General features: G+C 39.4%; 3 protein-coding genes and 2 long non-coding RNA genes across 12 annotated transcripts in view; 3 read left to right on the forward strand and 2 right to left on the reverse strand.

Annotated features, from left to right (window-relative positions):
* The window catches only part of LOC113452954 (ceramide synthase 4-like), a 35674-nt gene extending 35168 nt beyond the window's left edge, over window positions 1–506 (forward strand). Inside the window, exon 13 of the mRNA XM_087922538.1 lies at window positions 375–506. The gene's annotated coding sequence lies outside the window, so the exon portion shown is untranslated. The remainder of the gene's footprint in view (window positions 1–374) is intronic.
* The window catches only part of LOC148128314 (uncharacterized), a 74329-nt gene that overhangs the window by 49687 nt on the left and 2926 nt on the right, over window positions 1–21716 (reverse strand). The gene's annotated exons all lie outside the window — the stretch shown is intronic.
* Window positions 334–18091, reverse strand: LOC148128315 (uncharacterized). Of its 2 annotated transcripts, none has more exons than XR_015741252.1 (4): window positions 16247–18091; window positions 10452–13906; window positions 3473–3985; window positions 334–1168 (listed from the first exon to the last, which is right to left on the reverse strand). It is a non-coding gene; the product is annotated as an uncharacterized LOC148128315 (long non-coding RNA). The 2 variants fall into 2 exon arrangements; XR_015741251.1 differs by having other exon boundaries at window positions 10452–16188.
* On the forward strand, window positions 1373–7980 carry LOC148128316 (vomeronasal type-2 receptor 26-like). Of its 3 annotated transcripts, none has more exons than XM_087922553.1 (3): window positions 1373–1456; window positions 4629–4758; window positions 5961–7980. In XM_087922553.1, exons 1-3 carry the CDS (start codon window positions 1388–1390, stop codon window positions 6863–6865), a joined length of 1104 nt encoding a protein of 367 aa, XP_087778679.1. In that variant the 5' UTR covers window positions 1373–1387; the 3' UTR covers window positions 6866–7980. The 3 variants fall into 3 exon arrangements, with proteins under 3 accessions (XP_087778679.1, XP_087778677.1, XP_087778678.1); XM_087922551.1 differs by lacking the exon at window positions 1373–1456 and adding an exon at window positions 1625–1863; XM_087922552.1 differs by lacking the exon at window positions 1373–1456 and adding an exon at window positions 2791–3160.
* Window positions 11000–20844, forward strand: LOC148128317 (vomeronasal type-2 receptor 26-like). 5 transcript variants are annotated; one of them, XM_087922533.1, is made up of 4 exons: window positions 11019–11135; window positions 15643–15861; window positions 17403–17532; window positions 18752–20844. In XM_087922533.1, the coding sequence occupies exons 1-4, from the start codon at window positions 11019–11021 to the stop codon at window positions 19654–19656; spliced, it is 1371 nt and encodes a 456-aa protein (XP_087778659.1). In that variant the 3' UTR covers window positions 19657–20844. The 5 variants fall into 5 exon arrangements, with proteins under 5 accessions (XP_087778662.1, XP_087778659.1, XP_087778658.1 ...); XM_087922536.1 differs by lacking the exon at window positions 15643–15861 and having other exon boundaries at window positions 11000–11135; XM_087922532.1 differs by lacking the exons at window positions 11019–11135; window positions 15643–15861 and adding an exon at window positions 13652–14598.

Below are 21716 nucleotides of genomic sequence, written 5' to 3' on the forward strand. Positions count from 1 at the left end.
TCTATTTTGGAATCAGTAGTGCTCATGAAAAATGGCTTTTAAGAAATCTATGCTGTGGTCCCTACTGGAATTGTTTGCTCAGCAATGGTTACTTCTCCTGAAGAAACTTCTCTAAGAGAGAACAAAATTGATAACCCGCTAAAGGAAAAATTGGGAAGGATTACAATCACCAGAGCAGAGTAAGGAAGGGAGGGAATAATAGAAGGGTATTAAATAATCTGTGATTGGGATCAATGGCTTAATTAAGGAAGATCCTTTTTTAAAAAAATCCAAAGCCAATGTAAACTTGGGAGTTGCTCCAAAGAACAACACAAAAGACAAACTCCAACAGCATATGTGAAATTTCCTGTAATTGTTCCTCAATGTTTTTCTAGACTCAGGCCCAAGAAATACCAGCAGCTCCTGGCCTTGGTGTTTGCAGTCACAGAGATCAACAAAGATTTGGTTCTCCTCCCCAACATCACACTTGGCTTCCACATCTATGACAATCACCAGATTGAGAGGGAGATTTCCTTAATCAGCTTTTACTTGCTCTCCACAAGAGGCCAGATGATTCCAGGTTACAAATGTGACCAGCAGGACACTCTGCTGTCTGTTATTGGAGGTCTCAACTCCCAATCCTCAAGGCAGATGGCCTCCATCTTCAGCATGTTCAAGGTCCCACAGGTAAGGGAGCATGTTTAGATACAGTTATGGAGTAGACAAAGATCAGAAGCACACACAGTAGCCAAAGATGAACTAAAGGTAGTTAGTGACCCTTAGTTTATGCTTCATGAAAAGGTAGCCATCCTTTTAGTACCATTTATTCTCTGCCTCAGGTTGATGGTTTCTTCCCTTGTCTTCTGACAAATCACAATCAGTCAAAAAGTGTAACTGGTGGCTCTTCCTAAGAAAGAAAGACTCTTAAATCTGCCACTCAGAGTGAATCAGCCTGAGTGGTGGAGTAAAGCTACAGAGTGGTGACTTCTAAAGTTGCCATAATACCTGATTTTGTCTTTGAAAGAAGATTCTCACTTTCTCCAGCTTGGTGTTGGCTTTGAGTTCTCTCAGGGAGAGAGAAGAGTTTATCCTTCCTTCCTCCGGATTAATCCCAAGGAATTTCCTCAGTATGTGGGAATAGTCCAGCTTCTCCTGTATTTCCAGTGGAACTGGGTTGGGCTGGTGGCCCCTGAAAATGACAATGGAGAACACTTTATCTCATCTCTGATGCCAATGCTCAAGGAGAAGGAGCTCTGCTTGGCCTTCACTGAAAAGTTGAAATTGGATTTTCTTGTTTCTACAAAGTTCTACAAAGTTCAAACATCTTCATATTTTCAAAATCTGGTCTAAAGCTGAAGTGATTATTCTTTTTGGAGATTCCAATAGTATTACAAATGTATTGGTGATAATGAATATTCATGAACAACAGACAAAGACAATATTTTACAAAGTTTGGATCCTAACTTCCCATTGGAAGGTTAGTATGATGGGATCTCAGGACATATTGAAAGGTATAAATCCCTTCCATGGGTCTCTGCATTTTAGGGAACACACCGGGGATATCTCGGAATTCAGCCATTTCCTTCTGTCTTTAGACCCTTTCAATCCACAAGGGGATGTTTTTCTTCCACAATGGTGGGAAAGGGTCTTTGAATTCACAAACCAGGTGAAATTTCTCCAGCCAAGCAAAAAACATGTACTGGAAAGGAGAATTTGCAGATTCTGCCAACATATATCTTTGAAACAAGTATGACAGGTGAAAGTTACAATATTTACAATGCAATTTATGCTCTGACACATGCATTACATGCAATGTACGGTACAGGACCACAACCAGCCTTGATGAGACTTAGAAAGAGGATCTCGAAAGTCTGGTCATGGCAGGTAATTTCTCTGACTTTTTATACAATCTACAGATTTTTAGGCAAGCTGCCCATAGCCATTTCTTCAATTGTGGATTCAGTGTCCACATGCTACCAAGTAAATGCATCTCAGTACAGATTAAAACAGCAATTATTTATGAACTATAATACGAATTAAGTGTATGGTTTTGTTGAAAAGGGACAGAGAGTAGAAAAGAGAAGTAAACCAAATTGTCCATAAGATCCATAGAGGAAATATTTTCCTAAAAATCCCTGAAAAGTCTGTCTTGGGTTTCTGGAAGTGGACATTACAGGGAGGATTTGTCATTCCACAGGAAAAATGACAATATGGGTGCATTTGTATGAGATACTTCAACAAGTCAGTTGAAGTCCATTGGACGTATTTGCAAAACTATCTCTCCTTCCCTCAGTATGTCACCTGAATCCGACCTATAACAACACACTCATACTCATTTTAACTTGGGTTTATTCTTCTATGACTTATCATTCTGTGTGACTTCACCCCATTTGTTTGGCTTGAAATTCATCAGAGGTTTTTGGGGCATCAAAGGATAAAAGTTGAATCTGTCTGGACGGTGAACTAACAAACCAGGACAGGTGCTTCCTTCCACATGGCCTCATCTGGTCAGACCTGCTTCCTGCATTCTGCTGTCTTTGACTATGAACTAGATAAAATTAGTGGAGGGTTTACATCATTGTGATAGAAATTATTTAATCATGCCCAATCTGCCATTTATAAGACCTGGAGCCAAAGGAAACATTTAAAAATGCACATGGCTAAGTATCACAGGAGAAAAGCATGCAATAACATTTGGAGTGTGGGATCCCTCTGTATGAGGGAATCATTCTGATAAAATTAGAGTTGAAGAGGCCAAATGATAATGTCCCCTCTTTCATGGAGACGGAGTCAAATTTTTGATATTACTCCTGATTGATCAGAACTCATGGAACTCCTCTAGTTTCTCAGACATACCCACATGTCCTAAGTTGATGGCCAACAAAGAATGACAGAAGCCATGATACTTCATGTGCAGCTTTCAGCCAATGTTTCCAATTTCTGAAGACTTCTTTCCTTTCAGATTCTTTACCATCTGAGGACTGTTCAGTTTAACAACAGTGTTGGAGATGAAATCTCTTTCTCAGAAAATCAACTGGGTTCTGCTAAGTTTGATCTTCTCAACTGGGTTTTCCTCCTCAATAAATCTTTTGTGCCCATGAAAATTGGCAAACTAGATCCTAAGGCTCCCCCAGGCAAGGATTTCACGATAAACTCGGATGCAATTATCTGGGCCACAAAGGTGAGCAGGAAGGAAATCTTGTAAGTTCAAGAAAGATTCATCCTCTCTTGAGAATGCAGAACATCCCTCTAATTTGGAAAAACGTTCAGTTCAGTCACCAAATATGGCAGTGATTTGGTGAATAACCTGCTTTGCATGTAACACACTTGAGCTTTAATTTGTGTGAAGCCACAAATGGTTGGGATTGGGAAGAATATCTATTTCAAACCCAGGACACAGTTAGAAGATGGAAACTAATCAAGGAAAGCAGCAACCTGGAATGAAGAAAAAATGTCCCAATAGTTAGAGCAAGTAATCAGTGGATCAACTTACCTGCAGAAGTTGTAATTGCTCCAACACTGGATGGTTTTCAGAATAGATTGGATAACCATTTGTCTGAAATGGGTGTAGGGTTTTCTGCTTGGGCAGGAGATTGGACTAGAAGACCTCCAAGGTCCCTTCCAACTCTGTTAATCTAGATTCACGATGCAACAATGAGTTACATAGGCCATTCCCTTTTAGTTGGATGCTTGTGACACTTTGTTTTAGAAATGCTGCAGCTCAATGTCACAAGATTTCTTTCGTGGGTCCCACTTCCAACCTCCAGCATCTAGTGGTGGGTCAGGAGTGCCCCTGCCCTTCATCATCAGGAGATGCTCCTGGTTTCTGGTTGACAGCATTGAACCATTTCATTTGAAGAACATAGAGATAGGAATATGGAATGGAAATAGGAATTTGGAAACCAATAAAGGGGAATATTTATAGCTCAGGGTTGACACGAGGGGCCCTTGGTGCTCTCTGAGTTTCCTTGTGTGAGAAGTAAAAAAAGGGAAGAAATAATTATTCCTGTAAAAGAAAAATGTAAAAGGATTAATATATTTCTCTTCTATATGTTTCTCTTCTATATAACCTTAAAAACACAGAAGTGCTGACGGAAATCTATTGAAATGAAATCTATTCAGTTTAAGCAGACGTCCATTTGAGGATAGTTTTCATGCTGACCCAGAAGAGAAACCAGTTAGTGTAAACAGAGTAGGATGAAGCAACTGCTGAACAAATAATAAGCAAACGATTAATTGTTAAAACATATCAGTATGGCTAGATTGTGAACCCAGGCATAATTTTAAAAATCATCCTGGAATCAGCCTCTATTAATATCAACAATTTTACCCAATAGGGCAGCAGAAAAAGTGGGAGGTAGTGGGTTTTGAATTGTAAATATAGACTATTTAATTGTTTAAGTTCACAGTGTCTCTTGTCTGTTGTTTTAGCCGAGACTTTGGAATCTCACACTTCTTTTCTTGCAGACGTTTCATGGCCCAAACAAGGTAACATCTAGCACTGGTGATGTTACCTAATTTGGATAATGAATCATCTGCAAGAAAACAAGCAAACTCGGAGTGCACCAAGGACACCTCTATTTGGAAAGTAATCAATGAAGCATGTTCATTGCTTAGGTCATTGCAAATATTTTCCCCCTTTTTTATAGACAATCCCCATTGCCAGGTGTGGCAGGAAAAGATGCCAGGCAGGAGAGAGGAGAAGAGTTCCAGAGGGCGAGCCAGTTTGCTGCTACCAGTGTGACGCTTGTCCAGAAGGGACCTTTTCTAATCAGACAGGTAGAACAGACTTCAAATGTGGACCTTCCATGATCAAGGAAGCCATCCAGTAGATCGGATTAGTTGCTTAATATTGTTGTCCTTGACATGTATTCATACCTTTCAGCAGAACTCTTCATGGATCTAAACTGTCCTGGCCACAGAAGCCACCTTTCCTGATCCTCCTCAGTTTCATGCAGGATAGTTTCAGGGTAGAATTTATGAATTCCCAACCTGCATCTTCACTCCTATTATAACATCTAATTGGGAAAACCAACTTCCAAATTTTTCCTGAAGGAGTGAGGTGTGTGGTTCAAGTTTTAAATTTTATTATTTAGGGTGTGCTTCTTCTCTCAGCATTATCAATATTCAAGGAAAAAGATTTATCAGAGAATCTATATCTATCAATAAATGAGAATATTTGAAGCTCAGGGTTGAGATGAGGGGTCTCTTCTGGTCCCTGATCTTGCTCATTTTCTTGCAGACATTTCTTTATCCAAACTAGACAACAATATTAACGCTAGTGTTACATAGTCTGGATAATGAAATATCTTCTAGAAAACAACCAAGCTCAAAGAGCACCAAGGACTACACAGTCCTCTTCCACCCCCTCCCTCTTCCTCCTCCTCATTATCACCCCACTCCCTTCTATCAGTGATAACGCTACCTAGTTTGGATAATGAAATATCTGCAAGAAAACCACCAAGCTTAGAGAGCACCAATGACCCTCTCAATCTATATCTACCTCTACCTATCTATGTGAATCTATCCCTGCAAGAAAAATCTAAGCAGATTTGAAGTGCAAAGCAGAGAGTTCACGTCTGGGATAATCAGTAGATAATGTACACAAACAGCAGCATTTCTCCCTAATAGATCTATGAATGTTCTGGGGTTCCACTATAAAGTGTGTGTCTATATGTGTAGAAGAAACAATTGGTAGTCTCAGATTAAAAGCCGCAGTAATTCTGGTATTTCCCCAGCAGACTGACCAGAAGCTGCAGCTGAACAAATCCTTGTCTCTAACTAACCTATCCCAATGATCATCATGAACGAAGGATGATTAGCCCCCTTTTTATTCCCCATAAATTGTACAGTGGGTCTTTTCATCACTCCTTTTGTGGGTTGGCCACAACAGAAAAAGGAATATCATATCATCTCTGCAGGAGGGATAATGCACATGGTAGTTGCTCAAGAAATCCTTAGACAAAGTCTTTTGATTTCAGATGCAATTCACTGTGAACTCTGTCCAGAAGACCAGTATCCCAAGAAGGACAAGGACCAATGCATTTCCAAGAAAATCCACTTCCTCTCCTATCAAGAAACCCTGGGATACATTTTAGTTTTTCTTGTTCTTTTTCTCTCAGTGATCACATCTGTAGTCCTGCTAATTTTCCAGAAACACCATGACACACCAATTGTCAAGGCCAACAACCGAGATCTCACCTACATCCTCTTGGTCTCCCTCCTGCTCTGCTTCCTTTGCTCCTTCCTCTTCATTGGTCAACCAGAGAAGCTCACCTGTCTCTTACAACAATCTGCCTTTGCCATTCTCTTTTCCCTTGCAGTTTCTTCTGTCTTGGCAAAGACTGTCATGGTGGTTCTGGCCTTCATGAACACCAAGCCAGGGAACAAGGCAAGGAAACTCCTAGGAAAACCATTGACCTACTCCATTGTCTTAGTATGTCCTGTGGTGCAAGCAGTTCTTTGTGCTCTCTGGCTGCTGACCTTTCCCCCATTTCCTAACTTAGATTTCCACTCCTTGTTTGGAGAGATCATCTTGGAATGTAAGCAAAGCTCAGTATTCATGTTTTACCTTGTCCTTGCCTATCTAGGTTTTCTGGCCCTCATTAGTTTCACCGTGGCCTTTCTGGCTAGGAAATTGCCTGACAGTTTTAACGAAGCCAAGTTCATTACTTTCAGCATGCTGGTCTTTTGCAGTGTTTGGATCTCCTTCCTCCCCACCTACCTGAGCACCAAAGGGAAGTCCATGGTGGCTGTGGAGATATTCTCCATTTTGGCCTCTGGAGCCGCTCTCTTGGCTTGTATCTTTTTCCCCAAATGCTACATTATCCTACTGAGGCCTGAGCTGAATTCGAGAGGAAATATCATAAGAACCAAGAATTTCTAATGGTGGCGAATGGAAGGATTTCTATTCCTTGCAGACAGCTGGTCATTTAATTCTTTTAGGGAGTCATTGAGACCACTTGGAGATTGAGCAAATGACCAGCTGCCTTTAAGGAGTATAAATCCTTCCATTCCCCACCATCCAGTCAGAGCTGAAGAAGCTTCTTGGATGAGAAGTGAAACATATTCAAAGAAAAAACAAAGTCCAGTTGCCTCTTGAAAAAAAAGCACAATCTGGGACAATTATAGCATGGATTGCCTTGTGCAGGAGCCAGCACTCTCTACAGTGGAGCTGTATGTGTGCATGCGTGCTTGCCGGACACATGCGCAAAGCATCCCCTTTTCTTCCCTCCACTGGGAGGGGGTCAAAACTGGAAACTTTGGGGAACTCTGCACTAGAATATAAAATTAGAATGAACCCCTCCTTTTAGCTCTGATGATGTTACCTAGTTTGGTAATGAAATGTCTGCCAGAAAACAAGCAACCTCAGAGAGCACCAACCCTGAGCTACAATTCCTCTATCAAAACTCCACCTTTTCTGAATGGCAAAATCTCTGGGAAAGAAATTGTAAGTTGACAATGGCAACTACCTATAAGGAAATTTTGTATAAAATGTTTTATAGGTGGCATTTACCACCAGCCAGATTAGCAAAGATGTTTAAAAACATGTCCGCCAGATGTTGGAAATGTAACCAGACACCGGGTATGTATTATCACATGTGGTGCACATGTGTAAAATTTGAACAAAAATACATACATGGTTAGAAAAAAATGTTAAAGCAACACATAGATTATGAGCCAGAAATATTTTTGTTAGGCATGAGACCAGAATAGTATGATAAAGGGAATTTATACTTAATATTAGATGTTTTGACAGCTCGAGAATTGTATTTGCACACTACTGGAAAAATGGGGAAATACCTACAGAAGAAGATATTATTCCAAAAAATTGACATTGTGCAGAAATGGACTGATTGACACTAAAAATAAAAGAAAAAGAGGACACGGAGTATTTTCAAACATGGGACTTGTTTTACAAATGGTTGGATAGTAGAGGTAGAAATTAGGAGTGGGAAAAATATTATTGTATATAAATAAAATGATCCAGATTCCAGACAATATGCTATTCAATAAGCACCTCTGTATGCAATGCAGAAATATATAAATAAACTGTTAAAAAAAACCCCTCCATCTTGCCTGCAGAGGCTTGGTTACATGTAAGTCAAACATCCAACTTCACCTTCATTCTCATTTCCACCTCTGTGGATTACAACTAAGAGACACAAACATGTTTTTCCCTTTCTGGTATGCAAACAAAGCTAGTAGTAGTTGGGTAGGACAATTACTTTTCATTGCAATGATCAGTGGAACTATAATTTTTGATGCATCCCTTGTGGATTTCTACTCACAAGATAACACCTGCTTTAAAAAAAACGTGCCTGGAGTTTCCCAGGTGGAGGCAGGACATGTCAACTTACTTTGTCTTGCAAGGAGCTCACTCCTGGGTTTGATGAGACTCAACTAGTCTTAGCTTTGTCTTTGGTCACAGACCAAACTCTTAGAAGGGGAAGGATGGTTGATAGAAATTTTGCCACAAAGCCATCCAGATGGAATGACCTCTCTCAGTTGTGCTAAAGCTCTGATGAGATTTCAAGGGCTACCTGAAATTCACCTTCTGTACAAGCCTAGATTTCTGATCAAGGAGGGAAGGTGAGAAGCATGACTGGGCTGCCTCGCCTGCTGCTGCTGCTTTTTTGGCTTCTGCCTCCAACTTCTGCTAAGAGGGTACAAAGTGTGTGTGGGTTGACCAGGTCTTTGGAGATTCTGGAGGACTATTACAGGCCTGGTGATCTCATTATTGGTGGGAATTTGCCTCTGGCAACCATTCTTTTCTCCTTCAACAGCCTACGCTTCCATAAAGACCCATTCCAGCATCGTTTACCAATTGTGTAAGTTTCACCTAGAGGTGAAAGGTTTAGATGAATGCTTGCTTTTGGGGGGATTCAGGGACTCCTTTTAGAAAGAATGGTCCTGATTTGGTTTCAAAGGCCGTAGAGTAAATCTTTGCACTTTTTTCAATAAAGAGCCAAGCTCATGAAAGAGGATAGAACTCTTAAACTTTCCAGAATTTCTCCTGATGAAAGAGATGAAACCTAAAAAGTGAGGAGGGACAATATATTATTAATTGTGCTCGTCTAGTTAAGGCATTGGCCTATAATATTAATTTGAATAGAAAGTCATGGTGGAAAGGTCAAATACAAACTCAGTCTTTTTTCAGTATGAGACATAAGTTGTTGGAAATGAGATGGGTGGCAAATAAATGTCCTAAATAAAATAAAATTAAATAAAATAAATAACCAAATATAAAAGGAAAACATAGTTTTGGAATCAGCAGTGCTTATGAACAATGACTTTTGGAAAATCTACACTTTGGCCATTACTGGAATCTTTGGTTACTTCTCCTGAAGAAACTTCTCCAAGAGAGAACAAAATTGATTACCTGCTCCAGGAAAAAACTGGGAAGGATTACAATCACCAGAGCAAAGTAAGGAATGGAGGGATGATAGAAGGGGATTAAATGATCTGTGATTTGGATGGACAGTTTAATTAAGAAAGATCCTTAAAAAAAAATCCAAAGCCAATGAAACTTGGGAGTTCCTCCAAAGAATTTTTCTGTAAAGCCTTTGATTCAGTGGTACAAGACAAACTACTCCTAAAACTAAAATCTTACAGTATCTCTGGACACCTGCATAAGTGAATAGAAGCATTCCTGTCAAACAGACAACAAATGGTCGGATTTGGGAATATCCTATCAAATTCTGTACCTGTCAACAGTGGAGTCCCCCAAGGCAGTGTTCTAGGACAAACTATCTTCATACTCTACATAAATGACCTCTGTAATCATATCAAGAGCAACTGCATCTTCTTCGCTGATGATGTAAAGCTATTCAACACAACCGATAATACTGCTACCCTTCAAAAAGATCTTGACTATGTATCAAAATGGTCAAACAAATGGCAACTTCAAATCTCAACAAATAAAAGCTCTGTCCTACATATTGGCAGAAAAAATCAGAAAATAAAATACAAGCTGAATAGTCAAGACCTTGTTGATGATCCAAACTCTGTCAAGGAGCTTGGAGTCCTTATCTCTAATGACCTAACTGCTAGAGCCCACTGTAACTACATAGCCAAAAAGGTGTTAAGAGTTGTTAACCTAATCTTACGTAGTTTTTTCTCTGGTAATATTATACTAATAACTAGAGCATACAAAACATTTGCTAGACCAATACCCAACTACCGCTCATCAGTCTGGAACCCACATTACGTATCTGATATTAACGTAGTTGAGAAAGTCCAGAAATATTTCACAAGAAGAGTTTTCCACTACTCTACTCATTGCAGAATGCCTTATGCCATCAGACCGAAATTCTAGACCTAGAAAACCTAGAACTACGCTGCCTTCAGTCCAATCTAAGTATAGTATATAAAATTATATATTGCAATGTCCTACCTGTCAATGAATACTTCAGGTTCAACCATAACAACACAAGAGCAAACAATAGATACAAACTCAAGGTTAATCGCACCAAAGTTAATTTCAGGAAATACGACTTCAGCAACAGAGTGGTCAATGTCTGGAATCCTCTTCCTGACTCTGTGGTTTCTTCCCCAAACCCCCAAACCTTTAACCTTATACTGTCTACTATTGACCTCACCCCTTTCCTAAGAGGTCTGTAGGGGGCGTGCATAAGTGCACCAACATGCCTAACATCCCTGTCCTATTGTTTCTTTTATTTTTTATTTTTTCTTTTATGTATCCATGTATTTATAACTATGTTTTTACATATATCAATTAACTTGTCAGCAATTGACAAAAATAAATAAAAAAGAAAAGAAAAGAAAAAGAAAAGAAAAGACAATCTCTAATAGCATATGTAAAATTTCCTGTAATTGTTCCTCAATGTTTTTCTCACCATAGACTCAGGCCCAAGAAATACCAGCAGCTCCTGGCCTTGGTGTTTGCAGTCACAGAGATCAACAAAGATTTGGTTCTCCTCCCCAACATCACACTTGGCTTCCACATCTATGACAATCACCAGATTGAGAGGGAGATTTCCTTAATCAGCTTTTCCTTGCTCTCCACAAGAGGCCAGATGATTCCAGGTTACAAATGTGACCAGCAGGACACTCTGCTGTCTGTTATTGGAGGTCTCAACTCCCAATCCTCAAGGCAGATGGCCTCCATCTTCAGCATGTTCAAGGTCCCACAGGTAAGGGAGCATGTTTAAATACACATATGGAGTAGACAAAGATCAGAAGCACACACAGTAGCCAAAGATCAAACTAAAGTTAGTTTGGGAGGGCACATCATGAGCTTGTGACTCTTAGTTTATGCTTCATGAAAAGGTAGTCATCCTTTTAGTGCCATTTATTCTCTACCTCAGGTTGATGTTTTCTTCCCTTTTCTTCTGACAAATCACGATCAGTCAATCAGTTTGTCAGGCTTCGGAGGCAGCAGGAATTCGTGTTTGTGCACAATCCCTGCTGCACTCGCTGCTGGAGTGCCTTCGATCCAACTGGATTAGGAGGCTATAGTTATCCTGTAGGGATAACTGAAGAGAGGAGAGATCCGGGCAGGGGTTGGGGGATATCGCACCCCACTTTCTCAGCCCGATTAATTCCCTTTTCCAAAGGTGGTGGAGCGGCGGTCAGCAATGGCCACCACAAAGAACCTCTCAGCCGGACAAGTTGTGTGCAGGATGAAGTGAAGAAGGAGAAGGCTTTTGGCTGAACCAGGATGACAATGAACATCTGAATAGCCTGGAACTTTGGCTCTTTAAGTGATATATTGTTTCCCAGAAGATCGTTAAGCTGCGGTGGAAAGTAAAGGGAAAGGTGTTTTTTTCTGCTCACTTTCCTTCCCATGGAGACAGCAGATGGAAATCGGAAATACCCACTTTGGCAGCAGAAGGTACTAACTTTGAAAATTAAAGCCAAGGGGACATTAGATTTCTAAACACTGACATTTAAAAATTAAACTCTTTTTGCTTTAAGTGGGAAGGAAGAGAGGTAAATGATTTATACTAACGTTTGTTGAAGGAGACTGCTTGGAGTTTTATAAGATTAGAGATTAAATTGCAATAAAACTTCCAAAAAATACCTCAGAATTGTGTAATTGAATTCTACCCCAGGAAGAGAAAGTAGAAGAAAGTGCTAAATGAAACAGACTGTGCTGATTGTGCTGACTTTGATTGCTTGATGACTTTGGGACTTTAACTATCTTTTGAAAGACTAAGAAAACATTTGGATTGTTTAAAAAAACCTTTTTTTCACAATGGTATCTGTTGAAGAACTGAAAATGCAATTTGAAAAATTAAGAGAAGAGGAAGAAGAAGGCAAGGGTTCCTTTGGATCTATTCTTTGCTTTTTAGAAATGGCAATTTCTACTTATCAGGAAATGCAACAAGAAAAAGTCTGGGATGATGAAGAAGAAGCCATCTTTAATGGACATATGATTTTGAATGAGAAAGAAAAGGGTAAAAAGGAGAAGAAAATGAAGAATTTAAGTTCTAAAAAAACAACCAAGAAAGGGAAAAGTAAGGTGAAAAATTGATATAATGTCAGAAAGCAACAGAAAAGAGGAATACAACAGAGAGGGGAGACTAAAAGGCTGGAGATTGAGAGAGGGGCAGGGGTAAAAAGGTTAGATTGACAAGGAAGGAAGGGAAAAAGTGAAGGGAAGTTATAAAGGCTTAAAACAAGATGCTAATAAACAGGTTTTTTTCAGAGATAAAGGGTAAAACAATCTAAAAAGTGATTCTGCAAAAGTACACAAGATTGTATTCTAGTATTTGTATTTGAAATACGTGTTAATAGAATATTGTAGGGAATGTGTAATTAATGTGTAATTAGTTTAATTAACTAATTTGTTATGGAACATTATTTTTAATATACTATAAGATTATTATATTTTATATTTTAAAATGTTATGTAGAATGTACTAAGCAGAATCAGAATAGAAACTATGTATTATTTTAAGTGTTAAATTTGGGGGGAAAATAGAAAAGTGTCATACTTCAACCAGTGATTACAGGAAAAAGTTTGTGTTAAAGAGAAAGATAAATGGATAATTGAAAAAGAATGGACAAAAGATACAAGTATAATGATTTAAATTGAGACTAAATAAATAAAATAGAATTAAGAGAGTGAAAAGAGGGGAGACGACATATGGAAAATATAGAATGTTACATAAGATATGAAATAGTATATAAGGTGAGCATGAATTTGATTTATGTCTGTACAAAAAGTTATAACCCGGGTTTAAGCCGCTTTTGAAAAAGAAGTTTTATGTTTCTATGTTATGTATTTTGTTAGCTTATGTTTGTTTATTGAGGATTAATGATGTTGGATAAGAACATATGAAATAGTAATAATATGAAATATAGTAATATGAAATACATGAAAGTATAAGTTTAATGAATAAAATTGAACAGAAATAAAGGAAGAAACAGTGAGAAGTTGGAAAAGAGTAATAAGATATGAAGTTGAATATATAACATGCATATTAAATTGTGTGTGGAAACGTGATAATTTAGAACTATGTTGTACTTAAATGAGATGTTTTATTTATTTTGTTAAGCAGTTTTTAGAAAAGATGTTCTATGTTCTTATGTTTTATGTTTTGTTTGTCTGTGTATTCTCTTTGAAAATTAATAAAATTTGTTACCAAAAAGAAAAAAAGTGTCACTGGTGGCTCTACCTAAAAAGGGAAGACTCTTAAATCTGCCACACAGAGTGAGTCATCCTGACTGGTGGAGCAAAGCTACAGAGCGGTGATTGCTAAATTTGCCATAATACATTATTTTGTCTTTGAAAGAAGATTCTGACTTTCTCCAGCTTGGTGTTGGCTTTGAGTTCTCTCAGGGAGAGAGAAGAGTTTATCCTTCCTTCCTCCGGATTAATCCCAAGGAATTTCCTCAGTATGTGGGATTAGTCCAGCTGCTCCTGTATTTCCAGTGGAACTGGGTTGGACTGCTGGCCCCTGAAAATGACAACGGAGAACACTTTATCTCGTCTCTGATGCCAATGCTCAAGGAGAAGGAGATCTGCCTGGCCTTCACTGAAAAGTTGAAATTGGATTTTCTTATTTCAACAAAGTTGAAATTTCTTTATATTTTCAAAATCTGGTCTAAAGCTGAAGTGATTATTCTCTTTGGAGACTCCAGTAGTATTACAAATATACTGGTAGTAATGAATGTTCATGAAAAATGGACAAAGGCAACATTTTGCAAAGTTTGGATCCTAACTTCCCATTGGAAAGTTAGTATGATGGGAACCCAAGACGTATTGAAAGGTATGAATCCCTTCCATGGATCTTTGCATTTTAGGGACCACACCGGGGATATCTCAGAATTCAGCCATTTCCTTCTGTCTTTAGACCCTTTCAACCCACAAGGGGATGTTTTTCTTCCACAATGGTGGGAAAGGGTCTTTGAATGCAAGATCTACAAACCAGGTGAAATTTCTCCAGCCCAGCAAAAAACATGTACTGGAAAGGAGAATTTGCAGATTCTGCCAACATATATCTTTGAAACAAGTATGACAGGTGAAAGTTACAATATTTACAATGCAATTTATGCTCTGACACATGCATTACATGCAATATACGGTACAGGACCACAACCAGCCTTGATGAGACTTAGAAAGAGGATCTCGAAAGTCTGGTCATGGCAGGTAATTTCTCTGACTTTTTATACAATCTACAGATTTTTAGGCAAGCTGCCCATAGCCATTTCTTCAATTGTGGATTCAGTGTCCACATGCTACCAAGTAAATGCATCTCAGTACAGATTAAAACAGCAATTATTTATGAACTATAATACGAATTAAGTGTATGGTTTTGTTGAAAAGGGACAGAGAGTAGAAAAGAGAAGTAAACCAAATTGTCCATAAGATCCATAGAGGAAATATTTTCCTAAAAAACCCTGAAAAGTCTGTCTTGGGTTTCTGGAAGTGGACATTACAGAGAGGACTTGTCATTCCACAGGAAAAATGACAATATGGGTGCATTTGTATGAGATACTTCAACAAGTCAGTTGAAGTCCTATTGGACGTATTTGCAAAACTATCTCTCCTTCCCTCAGTATGTCACCTGAATCCGACCTATAACAACACATTCATACTCATTTTAACTTTGGTTTATTCTTCTATGACTTATCATCCTGTATGACTTCACCCCATTTGTTTGGTTTGCCATTTGTTATAATGCTCAGCTTGTTGTGTGAAAACAGTCTCTGTCAACCTCAGCATACCCAGAAGGACTGGTCACACCTGCTTCCTGCATTCTGCTGTCTTTGACTATGAACTAGATAAAATTAGTGGAGGGTTTACATCATTGTGATAGAAATTATTTAATCATGCCCAATCTGCCATTTATAAGACCTGGAGCCAAAGGAAACATTTAAAAATGCACATAGCTAAGTATCACAGGAGAAAAGCATGCAATGACATTTGGAGTGTGGGATCCCTTTGTATGAGGGATCATTCTGATAAAATTAGAGTTGAAGAGGCCAAATGATAATGTCCCCTCTTTCATGGAGAAGGAGTCAAATTTTTGATATTACTCCTGATTGATCAGAACTCATGCAACTCCTCTAGTTTCTCAGACATACCCACATGTCCTAAGTTGATGGCCAACAAAGAATGACAGAAGCCATGATACTTCATGTGCAGCTTTCAGCCAATGTTTCCAATTTCTGAAGACTTATTTCCTTTCAGATTCTTTACTATCTGAGGACTGTTCAGTTTAACAATAGTGTTGGAGATGAAATCTCTTTCTCAGAAAATCGACTGCGTTCTGCTAATTTTGATCTTCTCAACTGGGTTTTCCTCCTCAATAAATCCTTTGTGCCCGTGAAAATTGGCAAACTAAATCCTAAGGCTCCCCCAGGCAAGGATTTCACCATAAACTCGGATGCAATTGTCTGGGCCACAAAGGTGAGCAGGAAGGAAATCTTGTAAGTTCAAGAAAGATACTTCCTCTCCTGGGAATGCAGAACATCCCTCTAATTTGGAAAAATGTTCAGTTGAGTCACCAAATATGGCAGTAATTTGGTGAATAACATGCTTTGCATGTAACACACTTGAGGTTTAATTTGTGTTCAGCCACAAATGGTTTGGATTGGGAAGAATGTCTATTTGAAACCCAGGAAACAGTTAGAAGATGGGTTGCCACAAAGAAGTGGTTGGGTCAAGCTATTCTCCAAATCACCTGAAGGCAGCACAGGAAGCAACGGATGGAAACTAATCAAGGAAAGCAGCAACCTGGAATGAAGAAAAAATGTCCCAATAGTTAGAACAATTAAGCAGTGGAACAACTTACCTGCAGAAGTTGTAATTGCTCCAACACTGGAAGGTTTTCAGAATAGATTGGATAATCATTTGTCTGTAATGGTGTAGGGTTTCCTGCTTAGGCAGGAGATTGGACTAGAAGACCTCCAAGGTCCCTTCCAACTCTGTTAATCTAGATTCAAGATGCAACAATGAGTTACATAGGCCATTCCCATTCAGTTGGATGCTTGTGACACTTTGTTTTAGAAATGCTGCAGCTCAATGTCACAAGATTTCTTTCGTGGGTCCCACTTCCAACCTCCAGCATCTATTGGTGGGTCAGGAGTGCCCCTGCCCTTCATCATCAGGAGCTGCTCCTGGTTTCTGGTTGACAGCATTGAACCATTTCATTTGAAGAACATAGAGATAGGAATATGGAATGGATATAGGAATTTGGAAACCAATAAAGGGAAATATTTATAGCTCAGGGTTGACACGAGGGGCCCTTGGTGCTCTCTGAGCTTCCTTGTGTGAGAAGTAAAAAAAGGGAAGAAATAATTATTCCTGTAAAAGAAAAATGTAAAAGGATTAATATATTTCTCCTCTATATGTTTCTCTTCTATATAACCTTAAAAACACAGAAGTGCTGACGGAAATCTATTGAAATGAAATCTATTCAGTTTAAGCAGACGTCCATTTGAGGATAGTTTTCATGCTGACCCAGAAGAGAAAACAGTTAGTGTAAACAGAGTAGGATGAACCAACTGCTGAACAAATGATAAGCAAATGATTAATTGTTAAAACATATCAGTATGGCTAGATTGTGAACCCAGGCATAATTTTAAAAATCATCCTGGAATCAGCCTCTATTAATATCAACAATTTTACCCAATAGGGCAGCAGGAAAAGCGGGAGGTAGTGGGTTTTGAATTGTAAATATAGACTATTTAATTGTTTAAGTTCACAGTGTCTCCTGTCTGTTGTTTTAGCCGAGACTTTGGAATCTCACACTTGTTTTCTTGCAGACGTTTCATGGCCCAAACTAGGTAACATCTAGCACTGGTGATGTTACCTAATTTGGATAATGAATCATCTGCAAGAAAACAAGCAAACTCAGAGTGCACCAAGGACCCCTCTATTTGGAAAGTAATCAATGAAGCATGTTCATTGCTTAGGTCAATGCAAATATTTCCCCCACTTTTTTATAGACAATCCCCATTGCCAGGTGTGGCAGGAAAAGATGCCAGGCAGGAGAGAGGAGAAGAGTTCCAGAGGGCGAGCCGGTTTGCTGCTACCAGTGTGACGCTTGTCCAGAAGGGACCTTTTCTAATCAGACAGGTAGAACAGACTTCAAATGTGGACCTTCCATGATCAAGGAAGTCATCCAGTAGATCGGATTAGTTACTTAATATTGTTGTCCTTGACATGTATTCATACCTTTCAGCAGAACTCTTCATGGATCTAAAGTGTCCTGGCCGCAGAAGCCACCTTTCCTGATCCTCCTCAGTTTCAGGGTAGAATTTATGAATTCCCAACCTGCATTTTCACTCCTATTATAACATCTAATTGGGAAAACCAACTTCCAAATTTTTCCTGAAGGAGTGAGGTGTGTGGTCCAAGTTTTAATTTTTATTATTTAGGGTGTGCTTCTTCTCTCAGCATTATCAATATTCAAGGAAAAAGATTTATCAGAGAATCTATATCTATCAATAAATGAGAATATTTGAAGCTCAGGGTTGAGATGAGGGGTCTCTTCTGCTCCCTGATCTTGCTCATTTTCTTGCAGACATTTCTTTATCCAAACTAGATAACAATATTAACACTAGTGTTACATAGTCTGGATAATGAAATATCTTCTAGAAAACAACCAAGCTCAGAGAGCACCAAGGACTACACAGTCCTCTTTCTCCCCCTCCCCTCCCACTTCCTCCTCCTCATTATCACCCCACTCCCTTCTATCAGTGATAACGCTACCTAGTTTGGATAATGAAATATCTGCAAGAAAACCACCAAGCTTAGAGAGCACCAATGACCCTCTCAATCTATATCTACCTCTACCTATCTATGTGAATCTATCCCTGCAAGAAAAATCTAAGCAGATTTGAAGTGCAAAGCAGAGAGTTCACGTCTGGGATAATCAGTAGATAATGTACACAAACAGCAGCATTTCTCCCTAATAGATCTATGAATGTTCTGAGGTTCCACTATAAAGTGTGTGTCTATATGTGTAGAGGAAACAATTGGTAGCCTCACATTAAAAGCCACAATAATTGTGGAAATTTCCAATGACAGGAGAGGGACTTTCCCCCCCAGCAAACTGACCACGAAGCTGGACCTGAACAAATCCTTGTCTCTAACTAACCTATCCCAATGATCATCATGAACGAAGGATGATTAGCCTCCTTTTTATTCCCCATAAATTGTACAGTGGGTCTTTTCATCACTCCTTTTGTGGGTTGGCCACAACAGAAAGAGGAAAATCATATCACCTCTGCAGGAGGGATAATGCGCATGGTAGTTTCTCAAGAAATCCTTAGACAAAGTCTTTTGATTTCAGATGCAATTCACTGTGAACTCTGTCCAGAAGACCAGTATCCCAAGAAGGACAAGGACCAATGCATTGCCAAGAAGATCCACTTCCTTGCCTATCAAGAAACCCTGGGATACATTTTAGTTTTTCTTGTTCTTTTTCTCTCAGTGATTACATCTGTAGTCCTGCTAATCTTCCATAAACACCATGACACACCAATTGTCAAGGCCAACAACCGAGATCTCACCTACATCCTCTTGGTCTCCCTCCTGCTCTGCTTCCTTTGCTCCTTCCTCTTCATTGGTCAACCAGAGAAGCTCACCTGTCTCTTACAACAATCTGCCTTTGCCATTCTCTTTTCCCTTGCAGTTTCTTCTGTGTTGGCAAAGACTGTCATGGTGGTTCTGGCCTTCATGAACACCAAGCCAGGGAACAAGGCAAGGAAACTCCTAGGAAAACCATTGACCTACTCCATTGTCTTAGTATGTTCTGTGGTGCAAGCAGTTCTTTGTGCTATCTGGCTGCTGACCTTTCCCCCATTTCCTAACTTAGATTTCCACTCCTTGTTTGGAGAGATCATCTTGGAATGTAAGCAAAGCTCAGTATTCATGTTTTACCTTGTCCTTGCCTATCTAGGTTTTCTGGCCCTCATTAGTTTCACCGTGGCCTTTCTGGCTAGGAAATTGCCTGACAGTTTTAATGAAGCCAAGTTCATTACTTTTAGCATGCTGGTCTTTTGCAGTGTTTGGATCTCCTTCCTCCCCACCTACCTGAGCACCAAAGGGAAGTCCATGGTGGTTGTGGAGATATTCTCCATTTTGGCCTCTGGAGCCGCTCTCTTGGCTTGTATCTTTTTCCCCAAATGCTACATTATCCTATTGAGGCCTGAGCTGAATTCGAGAGGAAATATCATAAGAACCAAGAATTTGTAATGGTGGGGAATGGAAGGATTTCTATTCCTTGCAGACAGCTGGTCATTTAATTCTTTTTGAGAGTCATTGAGACCACTTGGAGGTTGAGCAAATGACCAGCTGCCTTTAAGGAGTATAAATCCTTCCATTCCCCACCATCCAGTCAGAGCTGAAGAAGCTTCTTGGATGAGAAGTGAAACATATTCAAAGAAAAAACAAAGTCCAGTTGCCTCTTGAAAAAAAAGCACCTTTGGGACAATTATAGCATGGATTGCCTTGTGCAGGAGCCAGCACTCTCTACAGTGGAGCTGTATGTGTACATGCGTGCTTGCTGGACACATGCGCAAAGCATCCCCTCTTCTTCCCTCCACTGGGAGGGGGGCAAAACTGGAAACTTTGGGGAACTCTGCCCTAGAATATAAGATTAGAATGAACCCCTCCTTTTAGCTCTGATGATGTTACCTAGTTTAGTAATGAAATGTCTGTCAGAAAACAAGCAACCTCAGAGAGCACCAACCCTGAGCTACAATTCCTCTCTCAAAACTCCATCTTGTCTGAATGGCAAAAAACTCTGGGAAAGAAATTGTAAGTTGACAATGGCAACTACCTAAAAGGAAATTTTATATAAAATGTTTTATAGGTGGCATTTACCACCAGCCAGATTAGCAAAGATGTTTAAAAACATGTCCGCCAGATGTTGGAAATGTAACCAGACACCGGGTATGTATTATCACATGTGGTGGACATGTGTAAAATTTGAACAAAATTACATACATGGTTAGAAAAAAATGTTAAAGCAACTCATAGATTATGAGCGAGAAATATTTTTGTTAGGCATGAGACCAGAATAGTATGATAAAGAGAATTTATACTTAATATTAGATGTTTTGACAGCAGCGAGAATTGTATTTGCACACTACTGGAAAAATGGGGAAATACCTACAGAAGAAGATATTATTCCAAAAAATTGACATTGTGCAGAAATGGACTGATTGACACTAAAAATAAAAGAAAAAGAGGACACGGAGTATTTTCAAACATGGGACTTGTTTTACAAATGGTTGGATAGTAGAGGTAGAAATTAGGAGTGGGAAAAATATTATTGTATATAAATAAAATGATCCAGATTCCAGACAATATGCTGTTCAATAAGCACCTCTGTATGCAATGCAGACATATATAAATAAACTGTTTTAAAAAAACCCTCCATCTTGCCTGCAGAGGCTTGGTTACATGTAAGTCAAACATCCAACTTCACCTTCATTCTCATTTCCACCTCTGTGGATTACAACTAAGAGACACAAACATGTTTTTCCCTTTCTGGTATGCAAACAAAGCTAGTAGTAGTTGGGTAGGACAATTACTTTTCGTTGCAATGATCAGTGGAACTATAATTTTTGATGCATCCCCTGTGGATTTCTACTCACAAGATAACACCTGCTTTAAAAAAAATGTGCCTGGAGTTCCCCAGGTGGAGGCAGGACATGTCAACTTTCTTTGCCTTGCAAAGAGCTCACTCCTGGGTTTGATGAGACTCAGCTAGCCTTAGCTTTGTCTTTGGTCACAGACCAAACTCTTAGAAGGGGAAGGATGGTTGATAGAAATTTTGCCACAAAGCCATCCAGATGGAATGACCTGTCTCAGTTGTGCTAAAGCTCTGATGAGATTTCAACGGCTACCTGAAATTCATCTTCTGTACAAGCCTAGATTTCTGATCAAGGAGGGAAGGTGAGGAGCATGACTGGGCTGCCTCGCCTGCTGCTGCTGCTTTTTTGGCTTCTGCCTCCAACTTCTGCTAAGAGGGTGCAAAGTGTGTGTGGGTTGACCAGGTCTTTGGAGATTCTGGAGGACTATTACAGGCCTGGTGATCTCATTATTGGTGGGAATTTGCCTCTGGCAACCATTCTTTTCTCCTTCGTCAGCCTACGCTTCCATAAAGACCCATTCCAGCATCGTTTACCAATTGTGTAAGTTTCACCTAGAGGTGAAAGGTGTAGATGAATGCTTGCTTTTGGGGGGATTCAGGGACTCCTTTTAGAAAGAATGATCCTGATTTGGTTTCAAAGGCCGTAGAGTAAATC

Source organism: Pseudonaja textilis, chromosome 1 (genome assembly GCF_049901715.1).
Source record: "Pseudonaja textilis isolate UNSWEBS1 chromosome 1, rPseTex1.2, whole genome shotgun sequence".
Classification (NCBI taxonomy): Eukaryota; Metazoa; Chordata; class Lepidosauria; order Squamata; family Elapidae; genus Pseudonaja; species Pseudonaja textilis.